This window comes from Ascaphus truei, chromosome 10, assembly GCF_040206685.1.
Source record: "Ascaphus truei isolate aAscTru1 chromosome 10, aAscTru1.hap1, whole genome shotgun sequence".
Lineage (NCBI taxonomy): Eukaryota > Metazoa > Chordata > Amphibia > Anura > Ascaphidae > Ascaphus > Ascaphus truei.
In genome coordinates, this window is record NC_134492.1 from 4752226 (window position 1) to 4778032 (window position 25807).

General features: G+C 43.8%; 1 protein-coding gene across 1 annotated transcript in view; it reads left to right on the forward strand.

The window, feature by feature from the left end:
- The window catches only part of LOC142504032 (uncharacterized), a 130534-nt gene that overhangs the window by 25844 nt on the left and 78883 nt on the right, over positions 1–25807 (forward strand). Inside the window, exons 5-11 of the mRNA XM_075617141.1 lie at positions 4581–4634; positions 4727–4771; positions 7374–7418; positions 11444–11497; positions 13946–13999; positions 15783–15836; positions 16833–16886. Coding sequence (XP_075473256.1) covers positions 4581–4634; positions 4727–4771; positions 7374–7418; positions 11444–11497; positions 13946–13999; positions 15783–15836; positions 16833–16886 — 360 coding nt within the window. The remainder of the gene's footprint in view (positions 1–4580; positions 4635–4726; positions 4772–7373; positions 7419–11443; positions 11498–13945; positions 14000–15782; positions 15837–16832; positions 16887–25807) is intronic.

Below are 25807 nucleotides of genomic sequence, written 5' to 3' on the forward strand. Positions count from 1 at the left end.
CACCAGAGAGGAGCTCACAAGAGCACACTCTGCATTTTGTAAGATGGAAACTTGAATTTCATGAGAGCGTGTACGAGCGTGCTGGCTGTGCTAATTACATGTTCTCATGTGGAATTCCCTTTCCAATTAATATTATCTACAGCTTCACTTGGCATCTTAACCACAAAATTGCCTTAGGTGAAAAGTTACTGATAGCTTTTGCCATATCTGCCTCCCGTGTTTTAGGGCTTAACCTACAAAAAAGGACTTGGACTTGTTTTATTTGTGAAACATATTCAAGCTCAAATTTGGTATATTTACAATAATCAACATATATGTTATTTTTACAAATTAGGTATCATTTACTTTTTGTCGACATATTTCACTGTGAAACCATGACAAATCCCAGAAACTGTGTTTTTATAACAATAGTATTTGACATCAGATAGGACAGAAAGAAGTCCGCGTGCTAGAAGGTATGTTATGGGCAGTACTGCTTAGCACATAGGTCACCAGATGCTGACTGTCTGCAGAGAATCCCGTGAGACGATGAATTCCAGTTAGTCGGGTCTGATTAGAATAGCTGCATGCGCAGCATGTTAATATGGATCGTGTTTCGGAAGCTGCTGAGGATATGGTTAAAGTGGAAATGGAACATTTAGGTCAATTGTAATTTGCCTCTGAGGAAATGGCAAAGGGCCAAATCCGTTCATCATTGGTGTTTAATAAATGCTGCAAGTGATGCATCAAATGGGAAATGTGGGATGTTTGCACAGTGTAGAACATGGTCAAAAAAAGAAGAATTTAAATGTGAGTTTTTGAAAGTGATTTGCTACTTAAGCAAGCGCTGCGCTTCTAGTGCTGGCGACGCAGCGTCGCGGCCAAACAAAAATGTATTGCCGCCATCGCGTGCGCTTAGTGATGTGACGGTTTGGTCGCGATCGCTGGAAGTCAAGTCAATTTTATTTTTCCAGCGCCCGTAGCGTGACGTCGCGTCGCTGTCGCCGGAATTATAAGCGCAGCCGTATTACTTTATTTACTAACTAGATCAGCTGTCATTGATAATCTGATAAAAGGGAAGAAGCAAAGTATTGTGTATTTTATGTAGCGTGTAATCATTTCTCTCTGCTGTGTGGCTGCGTGTGTTGTACAGGTTTGTTGTATAGAACATGGCTCTCAGATCTACATGTTTACATATGTGACATAGACATACATTGTAGAACTGACATAAAATTATTTTTAAGAAAGTGTGCTTTTGGATGCAAACTTTTAATTGATTCCAATTCCAATATACTTCTGAATGTGACTAATTCTTCAAAGTCATGTACGTGTAACAGTATATAGTAGATTGCTTCAGCTTGGTAATCATTTACTACCAGCATGGAATTTAGGAACACTGTGTCAGAAAAGGAAATAATGTGTGCGGGGATGTTGCCCCAGTAAGCAGTATAGGGGCTGATGTGAGCAGTATAGGGGCTGATGTGAGCAGTATAGGGGCTGATGTGACCAGTATATGGGCTGATGTGAGCAGTATAGGGGCTGATGTGAGCAGTATAGGGGCTGATGTGAGCAGTATAGGGGCTGATGTGAGCAGTATAGGGGCTGATGTGAGCAGTATAGGGGCTGATGTGAGCAGTATAGGGGCTGATGTGAGCAGTATAGGGGCTGATGTGAGCAGTATAGGGGCTGATGTGAGCAGTATAGGGGCTGATGCGAGCAGTATAGGAACTGATGTGACCAGTGTAGGGGCTGATGTGACTAGTATAGGGGCTGATGTGACCAGTATAGGGGCTGATGTGACCAGTATAGGGGCTGATGTGAGCTTTGTTTTAAAGCTGCAGTCCTGCATAAACTACATCAACTAGTCCCCAGCAGCTCATCTGGGGTCCCCGACATTCACGGACCCTCCGCCTTGTTTCCCAATATACTTGTAGCTTATTTTATGCTGGTTTGGGCAGACAGTAATATTAACATGGCTGCTGGGTCACCTATAGAAAGCCTCAACATCATCTTCCGCAGCAACGCCGCACGGAGGGCCGCGGTAAGAACCTCCATACACCTGTGTAAGAAATGTCTTGCATGCGGTTCTGCTGCTTAAAGACCAAATGATAAATGACTGACATTCTGCCTGTTGTTGTTAATACAATGTGGTGGGCAATATATATAACCCCAAGGAGACAGATTTATCAAGTGGTGCACAGCCCTGAGGCTTAAAGAGCATTCAAATGTCTTTCTTTCACTATACTATTAAAATATTTAAAAAGTAACAGTGAATTGAGTAGAATAACACAAAATTAACAGTTGGGAACCAAACGAAGAGGCAAAGACAACTGGAAACTAGGTGCTATTGTAATGTTGCCTTTATATAACTATACAGCGTTAGGGTGTCTAATATTTCAGGGAAAGTCCAGCTTGCCCATTCTGAAAATAGACAACTATAAATAATTTGGTGCTTAAATGTCACATAGCCGATTTTATTCCGTAACAAACAAATATTTCTCCATCTGCTGCGCAGGCAGCATTCATTCACACTTGTGGGTTATTGCCACCAAGTCTTGCAATTCACACATGTGATTGCTTAATTCATATCAAATAGGTTTTGTCCTTCCCTGTTTTACAGGACTTGTCTTATAGAACAGATAACAGGCGTATTTGCAGAGTACAATTAATATGAAAAGATTCCCGTTTGTCCTTAGTTTTGGGACACGATATGTTATGTAGGCGCTTGTGCTGTAGCAGGCGTTTTCCTGTGCACCATGCTTTGCTGTGTAATGCACCAGGTCATGGTGCGATGCGACGTCTTCCAGAGCTTATCATTGCATGCTGGTTACATGCTTTCCAAAATAAATAATACATTTGGTCATTGCATCCAAACATGACTTCCGTTGTACACATACTGACATTTATTAACCCCATAATTACTGGCAAATGTACAATGTCTGAAAAAAGATATCACCTGGCCTTGAAATAAGATACTGGGTGCATTATTTGAATACATACGACTGTATCAAGGACATTTTCAGCCCGAGTCTCTTAGCATCCACATTAAAGGGTATTTTGCTCAATAGGTTTCAGCTTGCAGTTTTGGGAGTAGTAACAGACAGATTTTGGAAAGGGTTTGCATACCAGTTATGTGACATATATCAAATTCTGCGTCATATTTATTCTTTTCCTGGAGACCTGCATGACGTCGGACGTGACGTCAAACTGTATGGCTGCTGATCATCGCCCGTAAGAAGCAGGCTGCCCAAAGTCGGTGCTGCCACGTGTACAATAGGATTGTTACTGTAACATGTCATATAACACAACACTTTCTGTGCCTTGGGGCGTACACCTCAGAGTTTATTATATTTTCATGTGTTCAGTATAATATGTTTACATATTTTGGGGGCTCTGCACCTCACAAAGCCTGTTCAAATGTTGCTTTTTTTTTTTTTTTTTTTTTAAGTTTCCGATTACATTATTTAGTTGTATTTTTTCTCATGTTTCTTCTCCGTCAGCGCTTTTATTTACAAGACCACTAAAAGAACATGCTACATGCTACATGCTACATGCTACATGCTCACCCATTTGCGCATTAAAATTAAGAGAGGCTTTGAAGCAAAAACAAGAATCCGAGGAATTTATGAGTACAAGTCTCCCTCCCTGCTGGGACACGGGGCACCAAATACCATCACGTTGATCGGAGACAGAAATGTCATTGGAATAAATGGCGTGTTTTGGTGATGAATCTGCCGCCTCCGGCTGGCACGAGTTATTCTGCCGCGGGCCCTGGATACATAACCCACTTATTAATAAGACTCATCACAGTCCTGAGGAGGAGGGGAAGGGTTTCTGACACACATTTGTTTTTTATTTGACTTAATTTCAAACTGTTTGATGATGATGGGACGGAAGTGGATGGATTTAGGGATGGCAGCTTTATTAAGCTTTTGTGTTTATAGGAAATAATTGACATTTTTAAATTGCAGTGGCTTTAGCATATTGTTTTTATTTATACTACTTTATATGTTAGAAGCATTTACAAAGGGAGCTTCTGACTGACTGATAACCTCCTTCTAAATACAGCTCAACCCCGTTATAGCGCGATCCGTTACAACGTGAGTCCGCTTATAACGCGATGCAAGCGTGGCTCCCAATTTCCGTATTTATGAATACTTTACAACACGACTATTGGTCTCTTAAATACTTTATTGTACAATGAATACAATTGTACATTATTTTTAACGCGATCCGCTTATAACGCGATGTGATTCTTTTGATCCCTAGCACAGCGTTATAAGGGGGTTGAGCTGTAGCTGTAAATATACTATGGTAAATGATAGAAATTATTGTGATAAGGGAGTTGCGGACGAGGATTCAGAATTATTTCTCATTTGATGTACTGTAAATGTAATACAGGCTTTGTCCCTCTTATCTATTGAGTGCCTGGAATGATTCAATATGCATTAAGGCAAATGACAGGGGCTGAGATGTTCCAGAGCAGGGGGAAGATGGCTTCCCAGCATATTGAGTAGGGCCCATTGTGATAGCGATACACAATCCGATATTCCTTCCCGTTAAATACATCAGACTTCTATGACATGATTGCTTTGTTTTAGGGTCCCCGAGGTTCAGATGGTCCATTAGGAGAACAAGGCACGCAGGGAATGAAGGTAATGGAAGTGACTGTATCATTGCATGTTCCGCTCCATGCTTATGCGCATAATGAAATCAATTCACAATTGTTTCATTTCGCTTTCTGCAGGGGGAAAGAGGTGAACCTGGAAAAAAAAGCATACCTGGACATATTGTAAGTAGCAAAAGGAAACCATGAACAGGAGAGCAGATACAATAACCCCCCTTTGGTCCCTGAGAAGGGTTAGCCAATGCATCAAACTGATTTCTTTTTTGTATATAAAATAAGAATGGGTTGGTTCGTGGGTTCGAAATATTAACTTTGTGAACTTCAGAGTACGATCGGATCTCCGGGTCAGCTATCAGAACACATAGTTATATCTGATTAAAACTACAATTATTTGCCAAATCGCACAATTTTTGCACAAAAGTTTGCGTTTAGAAAAAAAAAATCCTGCTTTTTTAATCTTTTCCCATAATTCTGGCAAAACCAAAACATAACAAATGGCTCCAAATACCAGTGAAAGTGCCCCGCCGTGGGATACAATGTATAAAGCTTTGTATCCTAAAATAATGGCATTGACTCATTTTGAAAATGCATTAATTAATATCAGTAGGCAGAGGTATGTTGTATTGGTTTTGCCAATATTGTGTAAAAAAGGTGAATAACAGGCGCTATTTAGTGAAATAAAGTGAATAAATTATAATATAAGGTGATTCTGATGAAATTAATGACCAAACCCCTTGCTCAAACCTCACTGGTGGGACCTGTTTCACGGGTTCCAAGGATTAAGGATTATCTCAAAACATCCAGGGGGAGCATGTGGGGGGATAAGAGAATAGAATATATAAGTGCAGACGTTATGAAATATGTGGGTATACAGGCAATGTCTTAGCTCCTATAGCTGATCTACTCACAGGAGCAAAGATAAAATCAAAGCAGTTGGCAAATTGGGTTGCCACCCTTGATGATGTCTGTGAGCTGAACCCCCTAGCGATTCCGTCGGCAATGTGTATATATAGAGAGAGGGAAAGAACTACATAGTGCGAACAGTATGAAAACTTTATGTATAAAAATAAGGTATAAAATGCGCACTTACAATTTGCACATAGAATAAAATCATGTATCACATATAGTGAATGGAAGATGTCCCGATCAGCTCACCGCCTCCCTCAGGTCAGTCTGCTGGCTTCCGCGGCTCTGTGTCCTGGACCGGAGCTTCCTTCTGAGCGCTCGTCTGCAAGGTGTGATGTCACGGCGTTCAGAGCTGATTCTACGGATCGCCTCCAAGACCAAAATTGATCCACTGGTAAACTCTACGCATTTCGCCCAGTGGAGTCCTGACGAAGCCGAGAACAGTTCCTGGCAGCTGGGCGAAACGCGTAGAGTTTACCAGTGGATCAATTTTGGTCTTGGAGGCGATCCGTAGAATCAGCTCTGAAGCCGTGACATCACATCGTGCAGACGGGCGCTCAGAAGGAAGCTCCAGTCCAGGACACAGAGCCGCGGAAGCCAGCAGACTGACCTGAGGGAGGCGGTGAGCTGATCGGGACATCTTCCATTCACTATATGTGATACATGATTTTATTCTATGTGCAAATTGTAAGTGCGCATTTTATACCTTATTTTTATACATAAAGTTTTCATACTGATCGCACTATGTAGTTCTTTCCCTCTCTCTATATATACACATTGCCGACGGAATCGCTAGGGGGTTCAGCTCACAGACATCATCAAGGGTGGCAACCCAATTTGTCAACTGCTTTGATTTTATCTTTGCTCCTGTGAGTAGATCAGCTATACGAGCCAAGACATTGCCTGTATACCCACATATTTCATAACGTCTGCACTTATATATATTTTATTCTCTTATCCCCCCACATGCTCCCCCTGTATTGGTTTAGCCCACAGCCTATGGTGATGTGGAGCATCCGGTGCATTACAGCAAGTCTCTTGGGGAATATATAGGGAGAAGGAGCGGCTCAGTGAGTAAAGACACTGACTGGCACTGAGTGTGAAGCAGGGGAACCTGGGAGAAGGAGCGGCTCAGTGAGTAAAGACACTGCCTGGCACTGAGTGTGAAGCAGGGGAACCTGGGAGAAGGAGCAGCTCAGTGAGTAATGACACTGACTGGCACTGAGTGTGAAGCAGGGGAACCTGGGAGAAGGAGCGGCTCAGTGAGTAAAGACACTGACTGGCACTGAGTGTGAAGCAGGGGAACCTGGGAGAAGGAGCGGCTCAGTGAGTAAAGACACTGACTGGCACTGAGTGTGAAGCAGGGGAACCTGGGAGAAGGAGCGGCTCAGTGAGTAAAGACACTGCCTGGCACTGAGTGTGAAGCAGGGGAACCTGGTTCAATTCCCGGTGTCGGCTCCTTGTGACCTTGGGCAAATCACTTTATCTCCCTGTGCCTCAGGCACCAAAAACATAGATTGTAAGCTCCTCGGGGCAGGGACCTGTCCCTGCAAAATGTCTCTGTAAAGCGCTACGTAAAACTAGCAGCGCTATACAAGAACATGCTATTATTATTATTATTATATGGTAATAATACGTTTAGCTTTTCCTGACATTGTGCCTGTGTTGAATAAACACCGGATCTCAGCTGACATTAAGTAACATCATTTGATCTAAGGTAATCTGAGGACATTTCACACGATACAGAGATATCACAGAATGGGCGTCTCCACGCGAGTCTGCTTAATGCCTCGCCACCTCAACGCTCCTGTTCTAGCCAACGGTTTTATACAAGCCCACGGGATTTTCTTTTCTTTTACAGGGAAAGGCTGGAAATCCGGGAGTTCGAGGAGACCCTGGGAAACCAGTAAGTGACAGGGAGACCCTGGGAAACCAGTAAGTGACAGGGAGACCCTGGGAAACCAGTAAGTGACAGGGAGACCCGGGGAAACCAGTAAGTGACAGGGAGACCCGGGGAAACCAGTAAGTGACAGGGAGACCCTGGGAAACCAGTAAGTGACAGGGAGACCCTGGGAAACCAGTAAGTGACAGGGAGACCCGGGGAAACCAGTAAGTGACAGGGAGACCCGGGGAAACCAGTAAGTGACAGGGAGACCCTGGGAAACCTGTAAGTGACAGGGAGACCGGTTTCTCTGCTTATTTACAGCACTGCGTTTATTTGAGACATTAAGACAGGAGCGGCCAACTCCAGTTCTCAAAGGCCACCAACAGGTCAGGTTTTAAGGATAGCCCTGCTTCAGCGCAGGTGATGCAGTCAATGATTGAGCCACCTGTGCTGAAGCAGGGATATCCCTAATACCTGTTTGTTGCCTAAGTCCAAGAAAACAAAATGCTGCCGTTTTATATTTATGTTCAATGCAATTCAAGAAAAATTAATTAAGTCTTATAATAATATCTATTGTAAGTCCAAATAAAAAAAAGGTATCGCCTAATACAGAAGAACTCATTTACTCTGCACTATCGCACCTGGGCTCACACGGCTACTTCTACTTCATTCAAGAAAAGTTAACAAAACTTAAGGATCGGACGATTCACTAAATGTCAACTCACTGAATATAAAAACCTTATTGGATTCCATCGTAGGAAATTATTTGTTAGACATTGAAATGTTTGTGATGGGAAAACACAACAATATACAGACTTTCTGATATATGTGGATGTAATAAACAAAATGTTCCAGATGGACTCGTACAATTCTGGGATTATACGTGGATCTTTAATGGAAAAATAAAGCTAAATAAAATAAATCTGATTAAATCACTACTAGAATAAAATAAAAACAGTATTTCTGCAAAATAAGAAGCATAGAGCTCCTTGTTATTGTATTCAAGCAAACGGATTTTATAGAAAAAAATCCAAAAAGCGCTAAAAATGTACAACACATGATCAATATTATAAACAATTACCGATAATAAAAATTACCAAATCTAATTGATCAAGATAAAAAAGCCTAATCGTCCAAATCGGGGTGGGTGCTTCTTCCAGAGTACTCCCAAACTCTCATGTATTTAGAAGAAAAAACGGTAGAAATGAGAAGAGCACAAACAAACCCCCCCCCCTCTACGTGTCACGCTGCGCTCACCGCAACCCCCCCCTCTACGTGTCACGCTGCGCTCACCGCAACCCCCCCCTCTACGTGTCACGCTGCGCTCACCGCAAACACACCCCCTCTACGTGTCACGCTGCGCTCACCGCAAACCCCCCCTCTACGTGCCACACTGTGCTCACCGCAAACCCCCCCCTCTACGTGTCACGTTGCGCTCACCGCAAACAAACCCCCTCTACGTGTCACACTGCACTCACCACAAACACACCCCCCTCTACGTGTCACGCTGCGCTCACCGCAAACCCCCCCCCTCTACGTGTCACACTGCGCTCACCGCAAACCCCCCCCTCTACGTGTCACGTTGCGCTCACCGCAAACAAACCCCCTCTACGTGTCACACTGCGCTCACCACAAACACACCCCCTCTACGTGTCACACTGCGCTCACCACAAACAAACCCCCCCCTCTACGTGTCACGCTGCGCTCACCGCAAACACACCCCCTCTACGTGTCACGTTGCGCTCACCACAAACACACCCCCTCTACGTGTCACGCTGCGCTCACCGCAAACACACCCCCTCTACGTGTCACGCTGCGCTCACCACAAACACACCCCCTCTACGTGTCACGCTGCGCTCACCGCAAACACACCCCCTCTACGTGTCACACTGCGCTCACCGCAAACACACCCCCTCTACGTGTCACGCTGCGCTCACCGCAAACACACCCCCTCTACGTGTCACGCTGCGCTCACCACAAACACACCCCCTCTACGTGTCACGCTGCGCTCACCACAAACAAACCCCCTCTGTGTCACACTGCGCTCACCGCAAACACACCCCCTCTACGTGTCACGCTGCGCTCACCACAAACACACCCCCTCTACGTGTCACACTGCGCTCACCGCAAACACACCCCCTCTACGTGTCACACTGCGCTCACCGCAAACACACCCCCTCTACGTGTCACGCTGCGCTCACCGCAAACACACCCCCTCTACGTGTCACGCTGCGCTCACCGCAAACACACCCCCTCTACGTGTCACGCTGCGCTCACCACAAACACACCCCCTCTACGTGTCACGCTGCGCTCACCACAAACACACCCCCTCTACGTGTCACGCTGCGCTCACCGCAAACACACCCCCTCTACGTGTCACGCTGCGCTCACCACAAACACACCCCCTCTACGTGTCACGCTGCGCTCACCACAAACACACCCCCTCTACCTGTCACGCTGCGCTCACCACAAACACACCCCCTCTACGTGTCACGCTGCGCTCACCGCAAACAAACCCCCCTCTACGTGTCACGCTGCGCTCACCGCAAACCCCCCTCTACGTGTCACGCTGCGCTCACCGCAAACACACCCCCTCTACTGTGCAGATTATTTTAATAAGGAAAAAAGCATATAAAACTTTGGGAATGGTTCCCACGCACATTCGTTGGTGCTGCGTTCAGCACTAGGACTTGGCGTTTAGTTTTTAGGAATCCATTTTCTCTGCAGTGCTTCTCCTGTCCGTTCCTGTATTTCCCCTCACTCCTATGCTGCCGTGCGCCGGGTCACGTGAACGTGCGCTCGCGTCCAAGTATTTCCGGGTTACACTACAATTCTTCTCCAGTGCAGGAGGAGGGACCCCATGGGGTTTCAGAAGGCTCTAGCAGACACAATGCACAGTGCTGATCCTGCACCTGTACTCAGTTAGCCCGACGCATTTGAAAGCACTCTGCTTTCTTCATCAGGGGCATGGGTACAATTCTTCCATCTGCCTAGAGATGTCCTTTTTATAGCAGTTCACGTTTAATTGCTCAATTTAACAAGTCCATCTACATTGACATTAGACATGTATTGGCAAAAATATTAGCATCAAAAGAAGTTCAATACATATAATAAAGAGAGTACAGTACATATATTAATAATATGCAAAACACACTATACCAAAAAGAACACATTAATCAATCCAATATCCAGAGGAAATACATATTCCATATTCACATCAGAAAAAATGATGGAGTGACCTATAAGGATACAATCATCCCCCTATTTAATACAATAATCAAGGATTTTATAGTTGGATTGCAATGAATAGATCTATTTTTTTACCTTGATTTTTTTAGTGTAACACTAATTTTTAGGGTGACTGTTACCTACAATATTGGACATCAAATCAATTTATATTTTAATCTTTTAATGGTGGACCAGTGGACCCCAGTGTTTTCACTATGTCAAATTAATATTCGTATTACTATTGATATAAGTATATTTTTTATAAGGTGCCAACAAGTTCTGCTAATAACTAAAATGAGAGTGAAAATGAAATAACATAACATAAAAAAAAATATTACATTAACTTGAACAGAAATGAGTAGAATAGCTTTGCTCCAAATAGCTTACAATGTAACAAAGTTTATAAAAATATACTTCACACAAACGTGGGGTTTCAGAAACGTTCTTCCTAGCACCTAACGCTATTATTTTATTCTAAAATAATAACATAGTTACATAGTTACATAGTAGATGAGGTTGAAAAAAGACTTACGTCCATCAAGTTCAACCTATGCTAAATTTAGACAACAGATACTTTATCCTATATCTTTACTTACTTATTGATCCAGAGGAAGGCAAACAAAAAACCCCATTAAGGGGAAAAATTAATTCCTGCCCGACTCCAAGAATTGGCAATCGGATGAATCCCTACGTTGTCGGATTAATCCCTGTACATATGTCTTTATTCCTATGTTGGTTTGGTACTTTTCTATTTCTACTAAGATGTTTTAAACAATAAGAAGAATTGTAAACAATTCTTTTCCTATATGTTTGCCCAGGGTCCCCCAGGCACGGCGGGAAGTGCGGGAGACACCGGAGCCATTGGGGAGCCAGTAAGTTTACCATATTTTTATATTGCAGTTGTAAATTTGGTCCTGCACACGTAACTATGAGAAGAAATAAAGGGTGAGAAGCCTTATATTTCAGATAGTAAGAGGATATTGCTAATTCAGATTACACTCACCCACTTGTGAACCAGAAAAGCAGAACATTACGTTACACTACAACATGTACATGTATGTTTCGTAATCCACAAAGAAATGCAAATAACAAACTTGGATGCAGTGAATGAAATTCCAGCTGCTGGCCGGACATTGTTACTACATGTGAAACTTCTCTTGGTTGCACGTCACATGACTGCTATCATGTGGTTAGTTTATGGAAATACAACTTGGATTACTGTGTATGTACTAAAGCACTTACACTCCAAGCCAAATTCTTGGTAGGTTCTTTGCAAGCCACATACATCTGGCAGTACTGTCTTACTTTGAAACCTAACCAATGTGTTGTATGATTGGTTTAATGCTGCCATTGTTCCTGTAAACGCACACCAGCTTTAATGTGGTTATCTATTGGATAAAAGCATATAAAAGCGTATCAATCAGATGCATAGACTATAACATTAACTGAATAGGAAATTACGCTACTGGAGATGTGTTGCACATATTATAAAATAAAATAAAATAAAAAAGTGTTCAGTCCGAACATCCACGAATACAGCATGTGCACAACATCAAGAGAACATGTTCCTAAAACACAAGCACAATGGAACGCAGCATTTCAAACTAGAATTCTCTTTGTTACAAAATAAAACTCTCCGGGCTGTGATGTGTACGATAGAAACGCACATACTGAGTGACAAAGGTAACTAATAATGTATTGGGTCTCTCGCTTACAACCTGTAAGCAAAATATCACAGGCACAATCATTTCATATATGCCCAGATTTAATGAAATATTAATAACATTGTGCACATATACAATGATCGTGTAAACCTACAAAATGTATGAAATAAAGATTTCGGGGATACCATTACTATGCAGAAATAGTATAAGTAAAACCATCCTACCTACAGATGGGATGCATGCTAATCTGTAAACCTGTGTATGGTTTAAAGAACAGTAAATGCTTTATTAGGAACTATTTAATGCAATGTCAACTGTAGATACTGTATATTAAATCATCTCAGATTGCAATAGAACAGTACAGTTATCCACAATATTAATGGTCTTCCAATATTTACTTAGGAAAATATGTATTATTAAATGTGTATATAAAATGCCACTATCTTAGGGTTTTGGGAAATACATATTCATTTCTCATTTGAAGAGTTTCTCTGGTATTTCATGCTCTGATTCTCATTTGTATAAATGTTTCAGCTGTACAGAACAGATTATATTGACATAGTGTAACAAAATACATAGTTACATAGTATTTGAGGATGAAAGAGACATATGCCCATCGAGTTCAACCTATGTCAAATGTAGTCGACATGAGATACTCATCCTATATTTGAATTTATATTGGTGCTGAGTAAAGTACACAAAAATCCAGTGAAACATTATCCTATTATGTCTTATAATGTGAAATATAAATTCCTTCCAGGCGCCAGTAATTAAAGCTGCAGTTCAGGCAATATCCTGCATGTGTGTTTTTTTTAATAAATCAGTTCTGTAGTAAGAAAAAATACTTTTAGCATTTTCTGTTTTAAAAAAAAAACTTTGAAAGACCAAATTTCTTGTATTCTATTTTAACAAGCATGCTTGTTCCTATAGCAACGATTTACATTACCCATATTTAAAGATGTCTCCAAACTTTGCCGATCAATAGACGGAGAACGAATTGACCGCCAGCTATGCAGTTCTTTAGGTAATTAGAGATTGCCCACATGAAACTATTGAAGTAAAAAAATAAATTTAAAAAAAAAAAGACTGAACTGCAGCTTTAAGTCACATTTCTCCCATGATCTTGCCGATTTATCAGTTGTTTTGCCCGGTGTTATTCTATTTTGCTTTAGCAAAAATAAGTTGTGGAACTCGCAAAGCCGTAAAACCCTTCAGATTACGACCCCATTTGTTTTGCATTGCTTTGGTTTCATAATAATTTAAACAACAATAGGCTTCTATTTTACCAATTGACAAGCGGTACGGGGAAACACAGAACAGATTTACACAGCATATTGATGCAAATGCAGCCAAAATTATACCAGATGTTAAGAATTTGTTTAATTACAAACCAAATGGTCTCAGTTCCAAATCCTCAGACCTCACATGCCCAGTCTCTAAATATTCAAATGAATATCAGCCCGAGTAAACCATTGATACATCTTTTTTTAACCCCTTCATTATTTTGAACACAGCGGTTAGATGGTTACATTGTTACTGCTAGCATGCCTGCATATCTGGTAGATGCTGGTCCGTTGTTATACATCATCATTCTTAAAATTAGGCTATTGCTTTTTTAGGTTATTAATATGAACAATATTTTACTTCTAATGTTAGGGACAAAGGGGAGCACAAGGTGACTCTGGATTACTGGGAGGAATTGGCCCCGAGGTGAGTGAGGAGGTTTTACAATCCACATTTTGTTTGTTAAATATTTGATGGTCTAAAGCAGGGGTGCGCAAACTTCCTGAGCTGCGACCCCCTCGCCGGGAGCCGCAGCGTTCGCGGCCTCCCTCTCCCAATGGCTCAGCGTCAAATGATGTCGCAGGTCATGACCCCACCACGTCATTTGACGCGCATTGCCATGGCGACGCGTGACTTCACATGACCCTGCAGCCAAAGACCCGGCTGGAAGCAGGTAAATGAGTTACAGAGGCTTCACGCCGCACCCCCCCCCCATATAAATTCTCCCGCCGCCGAGTTTGCGCACCGCTGATCTAAAGACTGGTCCCTGGCTGCGCTGGAATCGTTGTTTGCTCACCGATAATGGGGAAAGACCGGGTTGCAGATCTGTGTCAGACGTGCAAATGCACCACACGTGGTCTTTTCATTTATTGTACACTCCACGGTGGGCGGGGGGGTGCCATAACTTTTTTAATGTCTGGTTATACCCACGTACCAGCTTCATGTTGCACAGCCAGCAACCAACCTCACACCGATGAGAACCAAACTATCAAAACAGTTCTCTGTGAGCAGGGTTACTGGCTCTGCACTTTAACCCAGGCTGTGCTGAAAAGCTGTGTAAAGGGGCAGGCTTAAGTTATAGGGTTCCATGTTAAAATAGATGAGAAGTAAAGAGGTACTCGTGCATGTCATTTCCCAGAATCCCTGGCTGTGGGGGAAGCACTGTATGCTGAGAGATAATGGGGAAGGGCAGGGTTGCAGACCTGTCTGAGACGTGGCAAAGCACCACACGTGGTATTTTAGTTACTGTACACGGTACGGTGGACGGTTTATGTCACTTTTTTTTACCCACCGTAACTTTTCGAATGTATGCGTGAAAGAAGAATCAGCTATACTTAATCTATGTTAAGAAATACATTTATAAATATTTATTTGCATTCATCTGCACAATGTATAGAGAAATCTGTCAGAGGCTGCATACAGAAGGGGAACGAGACCGTTCCCAGAGCTCATTAACCCAAGCACTAAGCAGGATCTCTGAAACATTCGTCTTTCTTTCTTCACATTGAAACCATGAAACAATAGATGATTTATTTTCTTTGGAACAACCAGCGGTGATCTTCGGCACCTGTACACGCCCTGCGCTGGCTGACTTCATTAGAGATGCCTCCACATGCAGGATAAATGTGAAGAAAATAAGCATGTAGCTCCCAGAGACCGTGCATGAAAAATGGTAAAAAAACGACAAATGCATCTGTGCTGCATAGGGCAGGAAGCCAGGAAAACAAGCTCAGCCTAATTAATTCAGGGAAATGTCATACTCAGTAAAAAGAAAAAGGACAAAGCCAAGGGTGCAAACTCATCCCAACTTAGGTTAAACAATTGCACGGTAATATGGAAAATGGCAGGCACTGTCCCGCTGGTGGCTCCTGTGAGTTGGGATTGTGGCAGAGGGAGCACCTTCCGAATTCTACTCTCTGTATCACTCCATACATTCTGTCTAAGAACAATAGCAGTACATACTTAGCGACTTCATTGGTCATGTAGAGGGCACTGGTGCTTATCCATGCGAACGGATGATTCCAGAATAATCCATTCCTGACATCCAACAAAGCTATGTACTGTAGATGACGCTAAGGGGATTTTCATTGCGTAAATCTCAGATTGATGAAAAAGGTCAAGTATATCTAACTTACTGTTCTGTAATTTATTTACATGTAAACTTCATTGATCATGAGGTCATTGTCATGGCAGCCTTTTTATTGTACAGGGCCCTCCTGGAACTGAGGGAGAAGTTGGTCCTCAAGGCGATCCTGGGGCAAAGGTAAGTTGTCACATTATAAATGGATGTACCTCGGACTGTTACATATCTTCTGATGCCACCAGTAACAGTTAGATGTTTCCTATTCATTATGGGTGGAAACAGTGTGGAATTTGTGGAAGAATTAGTAAAGGGGAATGTCTGTGCTGATATTATTTTTACAAAGAGGGTGGGAATCCATAGCTCAGGGATAAACAGTGGTAAGCAACAAATGTCAGCCTCGTTGAGTACCTTTATAATCTGTCACCATAACATAGCATCTTCTTAAAGAAAATGGAGCATCATGCTGCCTGAAATTATTATTATTTTGTTGCATTGTCTGCTCTTCTGTCCGTTCTGTTCTTCACAACATTATTTGTATTTTGTCTTGATGCTTGATAAGGGTAAGGAGTCTCTAACGTGTGATGGTCATTAGTGATTAGTACAATTCATAATAACCATCATACTTTAGTGAGATACTCCTATAAGTGTTAGCTGAACATCACCCATTATTCCCTAGTGCAGTGCTTTATAACTTTTATCTAGCTAAGGAACTATATAATTCTACTGTAAAATTCGGAGGAATCCCAACCCTCTCTAATAGCACGTCTGAGATCAGATGCAGTGTAAGGAACCCCAACGCTCTCTAATAGCACGTCTGAGATCAGATGCAGTTTAAGGAACCCCAACACTCTCTAATAGCGCGTCTGAGACCAGATGCATTGTAAATTCTTCTGTATGTGGTACAATTTTCAAATGATCTGAAAATTGCAGGGAACCCTTTAGGGAAGCCCAGGGAACCTCTGCTGAAAAACACTGCCCTAGTGGTTCCACTTACCATATGCTAAGCTTATCTTAGTTTATGCGAGATATAAACATGTTACAATCGGTTCTGCCCCGTTCACTTGAGCATTTGTCTTATAAATATAAGTTAGTAAAGCCCAGGAAGCAATGTCTGATGATAAAATAATAATTTTTGTTCATGATGCTGATAATATTATTGTTATGCCTTGGTTGCAGGGAGAACTTGGTTCTACTGGCAGTGTTGGAGAACAAGGGGAGACAGGGTTACGGGTGAGAAAATAATGGAAATGATGCGGTGAAATGTAATAGTTAAGAAGTGACATTTTTGCCAAGTTTGTTTCAAAGGTATTTCTTTACGTCTTTGAAGTCACTTGAAAATATGTTGGCAACATTTTAAAGACAAGAATGAATGCTAAATAGTATCTAATCTGGTTTACTCTCCTAACTTACCTTTTTCCGTGTGTGTGCGTGTGCGTGTGCGTGTGCGTGTGCGTGTGTGTGTGTTATATAAAACAAATATAGTAGTGCTAATAGTCAAAATGAAAATAATACATAAATTAGATATTGTGGAAAATAAATATACTGATGCCCTCTTAGCACTCTAAATGCAGATAATAAGGGGCTATATAACAATACATTAGTATGAGAAAGACATGTAACGTAAAATAACCAGCCCCAGGCAGTCATTCCAACAATTGCAGAATATTGCGGTCCAATAACTGCTGTGGGGTTATATTGCAGCTCTCTCAAGGATAAACCAGATCCTAAAGACAAAACCTAAAAAGAAACAAAGAGAGAGCGCAACCCCATAGCGTATTAAGTAATTTAATATAAGGGGGAAGGGGGTGGACAAGGGAAAAAGGCTCACTTACAATTTAAACATTAAAAACAAGCGTTTGTAAATATAAACATCACCACCACGAAGATATGGAACCGCCAACCGACTGCACCCACTGCTCTCCTGGTGCAGCTCTCCCGCCGGGCGGCAGGAAACGTCTCCTTAGAAGACCCTGCAGTTGGACACTACGTCACTAAACGGCGACTCGCTCGTGGCTGGAGCGTGTTGTTCATCTCATTCCGGCTGTCATTAGTATCTGCCCAGTTACATCGGGGCATCGGGGCATTTCCTACCCCCCGGCGGGAGAGCTGCACCAGGAGAGCAGTGTGTGCAGTCGGTTGGCGGTTCCATATCTTCGTGGTGCTGATGTTTATATTTACAAACGCTTGTTTTTAATGTTTAAATTGTAAGTGAGCCTTTTTCGCTTGCCCACCCCCTTCCCCCCTTATATTAAATTACTTAATACGCTATGGGGTTGCGCTCTCTCTATAATTATTTATTTATATATATATATATATATTATATATAAAGAAAGAAAAAGAGAGAGAGCGCAACCCCATAGCGCAATATGACATCTATTGGGGAAGGAAAAAGGATTAACAGGGGAATCTAGCGCACTTACAAAGCATAAAATTAAAACAAGCGTTTGTGCCTATATATCACTTCCAACGGAGATGGAGAAGCGTCCCAGGACTGCATACACAGCTCCCCGACTGTAGATTGACCGTCGCAAGGTAGGGGACGCCCTGATATACATCGGGGCATGGATTGTGATGGGCAATGACCCTCCTTCCCGTGTGGCTGGACCGCCTCTGACCTCCCACCTCAGATCCTCAGTCATGTTTCTCCTACCCGCGTGTGTAGGCGTTTCTCTCACAAAGAGAGATTAAGCAGATTTTGGATCTTCCTCTGCACAGAGTTCATAAAGTTCTGACAAAAATCAGGACAGAGAAGGTGGAGGATATCGTTATACCCCATTCTGCCCCAAAAGGCCATGGTTTGTGGACCTTCTACAAATGTCCATAGCAGCTCCCTGGAAGTTTCCTCCCTTTCTGGATCTCCACACACAGGACCCAATAAGGCATCCAAATCCAGCATTCCTTGTCTTGACGGCATGGAGGTTGAGAGGCAGTATTTAAAGAACAAGGGATTGTTGGACAGAGTAGCCCAGATTATGCTCTGCGCTAGAAAGCAATCTGCGTCCAAAATATAGCGTAGGGTATGAAACTTTTTCTTTTCCATTGGAGAGTATCGCAAGTCTTGGATCCAGTGAAACCCAAACTCCTCATGTGTTACTTTTCTGCAGAGTGGATATGACAAAGACCTCAGCCTTATTTCTCTCAAAGTCCAAGTGGCAGCCCTAGGGGTTTTCTTCAATACCTCTGGATAATGACAGGCATTTTTCGTTTCACTAAGGTGGTCAAAAAACTCTGGCCGCAACTTTGTCCCCCTTGTGCCTGCTTGGCACTTAAATGTTGTCCTGGAAGCATTAGCATAGGAGTTCAGTGCGGTGGTTTGTACTGTTCTCTGGTAACAGAAGAGGCTGCCCATCGCTATCTCATCCATCGCTTGATGGATAAAGCTATGTATCCAGGATGCCTATAAGTTTAGCCACCTGGATTGTCCATTAGTAAATAAGACCCATTCTGCTACGGCCATGGCTACTTCATGGGCCGATAAGGCCCTTGCCTCATCAGAAGACATTTGTAAAGCTTCTATATGGTCTTCGCAGAGTACGTTCATTATGCATTATAGGTTATATGTCTCAACCTCCAAGGAGGCTATGCTTGGAAGAAACGTTTTGTGAGCCATCATTCCAGACTCTTCCCATCCCTAATTTGATACAGCTTTGGTACTTCCCCATTGTGTGTACTGTTATGGAGGATGATAGAGAAAGGTATACATTGCTGACCATTATTTATCTTTCGTTGAATCCTTCCATAACAGTACACACTTTTTCCTACCCAGAAGACTTATTTGGGGAAGATGGTATTTGTGCTCTATGATGCAAATGAGTTTCAGGAAAGTCTTGCAGCTCGGCTAAACGTATGACTGGAATCTGAGGTAGGAGGAGCCTTTTAAATGGCTTTGGCAGAGGCCGTTCTAGCACACGGGAAGGAGGAGCATAAACCCCATCGCGTGTACTGTCATGGAAGGATTTGGAGAAAGATACATAATGGTAAGAAATGTATACGTGTGTGTATATACACACACACACACACACTCAAACACAACAGTAACCAATACATAGAATCACAAACTGATGAGTTTTTGCATTTGGGGTCCTACAGACATCAGTGTGCAGTTGCACCAATTTAAAATACGTGTGTGTTATATATATATATATATAATCTGTAACGCATCAGTTTGTGAGTCTATGTATTGGTTATGGACTTCTGTAATTAAAACTATAGCTGTACAACATGTCCGAAAGAGAGCGACCGATGCAGTTGTAATGTATGTGGAAGGAATGGCTGTTCCTTTCTGGATTTCCCCTCTAATGCATGTGGAGACCTGTTTATTTCCCAAGTATCTTAGGTGTGCTCACAGGTATCTGTTGGCGAAACACAGTTAGGACACTTTTATTCTGTAAGATGAACATTGTCATTTTAACCACTGTACTCCAAACTTACTAGTGCATGAAAAAATATTAGCAATAATATAGATGATTTAATAAGAAAGTAAAAAGGGGGCTAATCTATAGTAACATACACAGCCCATCTACCAAAAGAAATTAAATGTGACTGCAACATTGACTTTTTGTTGTTTAGTAACTGACCTTAAATGACTTTGTTAAAGGTCCAAAGTAAGAACCGAAATGTCGATCCTTCAATAAACAAGCACTTTTAGTCCCACAATGACCCTTACATGCAGGATGTAATAATGGAGAAGGCGTGAGGCCCTCACATATACATGCAGGATGTAATAATGGAGAAGGCGTGAGGCCCTCACATACATGCAGGATGTAATAATGGAGAAGGCGTGAGGCCCTCACATACATGCAGGATGTAATAATGGAGAAGGCGTGAGGCCCTCACATACATGCAGGATGTAATAATGGAGAAGGCATGAGGCCCTCACATACATGCAGGATGTAATAATGGAGAAGGCATGAGGCCCTCACATACATGCAGGATGTAATAATGGAGAAGGCATGAGGCCCTCACATACATGCAGGATGTAATAATGGAGAAGGCATGAGGCCCTCACATACATGCAGGATGTAATAATGGAGAAGGCATGAGGCCCTCACATACATGCAGGATGTAATAATGGAGAAGGCGTGAGGCCCTCACATACATGCAGGATGTAATAATGGAGAAGGCGTGAGGCCCTCACATACATGCAGGATGTAATAATGGAGAAGGCATGAGGCCCTCACATACATGCAGGATGTAATAATGGAGAAGGCATGAGGCCCTCACATACATGCAGGATGTAATAATGGAGAAGGCATGAGGCCCTCACATACATGCAGGATGTAATAATGGAGAAGGCGTGAGGCCCTCACATACATGCAGGATGTAATAATGGAGAAGGCGTGAGGCCCTCACATACATGCAGGATGTAATAATGGAGAAGGCGTGAGGCCCTCACATATACATGCAGGATGTAATAATGGAGAAGGCGTGAGGCCCTCACATACATGCAGGATGTAATAATGGAGAAGGCGTGAGGCCCTCACATACATGCAGGATGTAATAATGGAGAAGGCATGAGGCCCTCACATACATGCAGGATGTAATAATGGAGAAGGCGTGAGGCCCTCACATACATGCAGGATGTAATAATGGAGAAGGCATGAGGCCCTCACATACATGCAGGATGTAATAATGGAGAAGGCATGAGGCCCTCACATACATGCAGGATGTAATAATGGAGAAGGCGTGAGGCCCTCACATACATGCAGGATGTAATAATGGAGAAGGCGTGAGGCCCTCACATACATGCAGGATGTAATAATGGAGAAGGCATGAGGCCCTCACATACATGCAGGATGTAATAATGGAGAAGGCATGAGGCCCTCACATACATGCAGGATGTAATAATGGAGAAGGCGTGAGGCCCTCACATACATGCGGGATGTAATAATGGAGAAGGCGTGAGGCCCTCACATACATGCAGGATGTAATAATGGAGAAGGCGTGAGGCCCTCACATACATGCAGGATGTAATAATGGAGAAGGCGTGAGGCCCTCACATACATGCAGGATGTAATAATGGAGAAGGCGTGAGGCCCTCACATACATGCAGGATGTAATAATGGAGAAGGCATGAGGCCCTCACATACATGCAGGATGTAATAATGGAGAAGGCGTGAGGCCCTCACATACATGCAGGATGTAATAATGGAGAAGGCATGAGGCCCTCACATACATGCAGGATGTAATAATGGAGAAGGCATGAGGCCCTCACATACATGCAGGATGTAATAATGGAGAAGGCGTGAGGCCCTCACATACATGCAGGATGTAATAATGGAGAAGGCATGAGGCCCTCACATACATGCAGGATGTAATAATGGAGAAGGCATGAGGCCCTCACATACATGCAGGATGTAATAATGGAGAAGGCGTGAGGCCCTCACATACATGCAGGATGTAATAATGGAGAAGGCGTGAGGCCCTCACATACATGCAGGATGTAATAATGGAGAAGGCGTGAGGCCCTCACATACATGCAGGATGTAATAATGGAGAAGGCATGAGGCCCTCACATACATGCAGGATGTAATAATGGAGAAGGCATGAGGCCCTCACATATACATGCAGGATGTAATAATGGAGAAGGCATGAGGCCCTCACATACATGCAGGATGTAATAATGGAGAAGGCGTGAGGCCCTCACATATACATGCAGGATGTAATAATGGAGAAGGCATGAGGCCCTCACATACATGCAGGATGTAATAATGGAGAAGGCATGAGGCCCTCACATACATGCAGGATGTAATAATGGAGAAGGCATGAGGCCCTCACATACATGCAGGATGTAATAATGGAGAAGGCGTGAGGCCCTCACATACATGCAGGATGTAATAATGGAGAAGGCATGAGGCCCTCACATACATGCAGGATGTAATAATGGAGAAGGCGTGAGGCCCTCACATACATGCAGGATGTAATAATGGAGAAGGCGTGAGGCCCTCACATACATGCAGGATGTAATAATGGAGAAGGCGTGAGGCCCTCACATACATGCAGGATGTAATAATGGAGAAGGCATGAGGCCCTCACATACATGCAGGATGTAATAATGGAGAAGGCATGAGGCCCTCACATACATGCAGGATGTAATAATGGAGAAGGCATGAGGCCCTCACATACATGCAGGATGTAATAATGGAGAAGGCATGAGGCCCTCACATACATGCAGGATGTAATAATGGAGAAGGCGTGAGGCCCTCACATACATGCAGGATGTAATAATGGAGAAGGCGTGAGGCCCTCACATACATGCAGGATGTAATAATGGAGAAGGCGTGAGGCCCTCACATACATGCAGGATGTAATAATGGAGAAGGCGTGAGGCCCTCACATACATGCAGGATGTAATAATGGAGAAGGCATGAGGCCATCACATACATGCAGGATGTAATAATGGAGAAGGCGTGAGGCCCTCACATACATGCAGGATGTAATAATGGAGAAGGCGTGAGGCCCTCACATACATGCAGGATGTAATAATGGAGAAGGCGTGAGGCCCTCACATACATGCAGGATGTAATAATGGAGAAGGCGTGAGGCCCTCACATACATGCAGGATGTAATAATGGAGAAGGCGTGAGGCCCTCACATACATGCAGGATGTAATAATGGAGAAGGCATGAGGCCCTCACATACATGCAGGATGTAATAATGGAGAAGGCGTGAGGCCCTCACATACATGCAGGATGTAATAATGGAGAAGGCGTGAGGCCCTCACATACATGCAGGATGTAATAATGGAGAAGGCATGAGGCCCTCACATACATGCAGGATGTAATAATGGAGAAGGCGTGAGGCCCTCACATACATGCAGGATGTAATAATGGAGAAGGCATGAGGCCCTCACATACATGCAGGATGTAATAATGGAGAAGGCGTGAGGCCCTCACATACATCCAGGATGTAATAATGGAGAAGGCGTGAGGCCCTCACATACATCCAGGATGTAATAATGGAGAAGGCGTGAGGCCCTCACATACATGCAGGATGTAATAATGGAGAAGGCATGAGGCCCTCACATATACATGCAGGATGTAATAATGGAGAAGGCGTGAGGCCCTCACATACATGCAGGATGTAATAATGGAGAAGGCGTGAGGCCCTCACATATACATGCAGGATGTAATAATGGAGAAGGCGTGAGGCCCTCACATACATGCAGGATGTAATAATGGAGAAGGCGTGAGGCCCTCACATACATGCAGGATGTAATAATGGAGAAGGCGTGAGGCCCTCACATACATGCAGGATGTAATAATGGAGAAGGCGTGAGGCCCTCACATACATGCAGGATGTAATAATGGAGAAGGCGTGAGGCCCTCACATACATGCAGGATGTAATAATGGAGAAGGCGTGAGGCCCTCACATACATGCAGGATGTAATAATGGAGAAGGCGTGAGGCCCTCACATACATGCAGGATGTAATAATGGAGAAGGCGTGAGGCCCTCACATACATGCAGGATGTAATAATGGAGAAGGCGTGAGGCCCTCACATATACATGCAGGATGTAATAATGGAGAAGGCGTGAGGCCCTCACATACATGCAGGATGTAATAATGGAGAAGGCGTGAGGCCCTCACATACATGCAGGATGTAATAATGGAGAAGGCATGAGGCCCTCACATACATGCAGGATGTAATAATGGAGAAGACGTGAGGCCCTCACATACATGCAGGATGTAATAATGGAGAAGGCATGAGGCCCTCACATACATGCAGGATGTAATAATGGAGAAGGCGTGAGGCCCTCACATACATGCAGGATGTAATAATGGAGAAGGCATGAGGCCCTCACATACATGCAGGATGTAATAATGGAGAAGGCATGAGGCCCTCACATACATGCAGGATGTAATAATGGAGAAGGCGTGAGGCCCTCACATACATGCAGGATGTAATAATGGAGAAGGCATGAGGCCCTCACATATACATGCAGGATGTAATAATGGAGAAGGCGTGAGGCCCTCACATACATGCAGGATGTAATAATGGAGAAGGCGTGAGGCCCTCACATACATGCAGGATGTAATAATGGAGAAGGCGTGAGGCCCTCACATACATGCAGGATGTAATAATGGAGAAGGCATGAGGCCCTCACATACATGCAGGATGTAATAATGGAGAAGGCATGAGGCCCTCACATACATGCAGGATGTAATAATGGAGAAGGCGTGAGGCCCTCACATACATGCAGGATGTAATAATGGAGAAGGCGTGAGGCCCTCACATACATGCAGGATGTAATAATGGAGAAGGCGTGAGGCCCTCACATACATGCAGGATGTAATAATGGAGAAGGCATGAGGCCCTCACATTGTGTAAGCAGGGCCACTGACAGTGCTGGAGAGCTGAAACAGCTGTCCCGGGCCCGACGGCTGAGAGAGGCCAGGCCGGCGCTGGAAGTTTGGTCCAACCTGGCATCTGGTTGCCGGGCCTCTGTTGGCCGACGGGCCCCAGCTCGCCAGTTCTCCCCTTCAACTCCCCCCCCCCCCCCCCAGGTCCACCAGCCGGTCAGCTCCGGAAATTGGGCCCAACTTCCGCATTTACCCGCGTGTTCAGCGCGGCACCAGATGTCTCCCCCAAGGTACAATTGGGAGCAAATTGTGTGTAGTGAGTGTGTGGGGGGAGGGGGATTGTGTGTATTGATTGTGAGTAACGGGGTATTGAGTGTGGAGAAGGGAGGATTGAGTATGAGGGGGGAGTGAGATTTGAGAGGGATGGGGATTGAATGAGAGGAGGGAGGCATTGAGAGAGATGGGGAGAGTGAGTGAGAGAGGAGGGGAGTGAGTGAGCGAGGAGGGGGGATAGTGAGTGAGTGAGCGGGAGGGGGGATAGATGAGGGAGGTCGGGGAGTCAGAGACAGAGGGGGGGGGAGAAATCCATGGGGTAGGGAGGGGTAGAGAAACAAATGGGGAGTGGATGAGAGGAGGGAGTGTGAAGGGAAATAGAGAGGGCAGTATGAGAAGAGGAGAGAGAAAAAGATGGGGTGAGAGGTCGAGGAGGGGTGTAAGAGAAAGAGGGGGGCTCGCAAGGCCGCTAACATGAGGGGCCCTGGTGGAAACTCGAGTCCTGGGCCCAGAGAAAGCTGTCGGCAGGGCAGCCCCGTATATATTTAAGGAAATCGGTAAGATCTTGAAACATC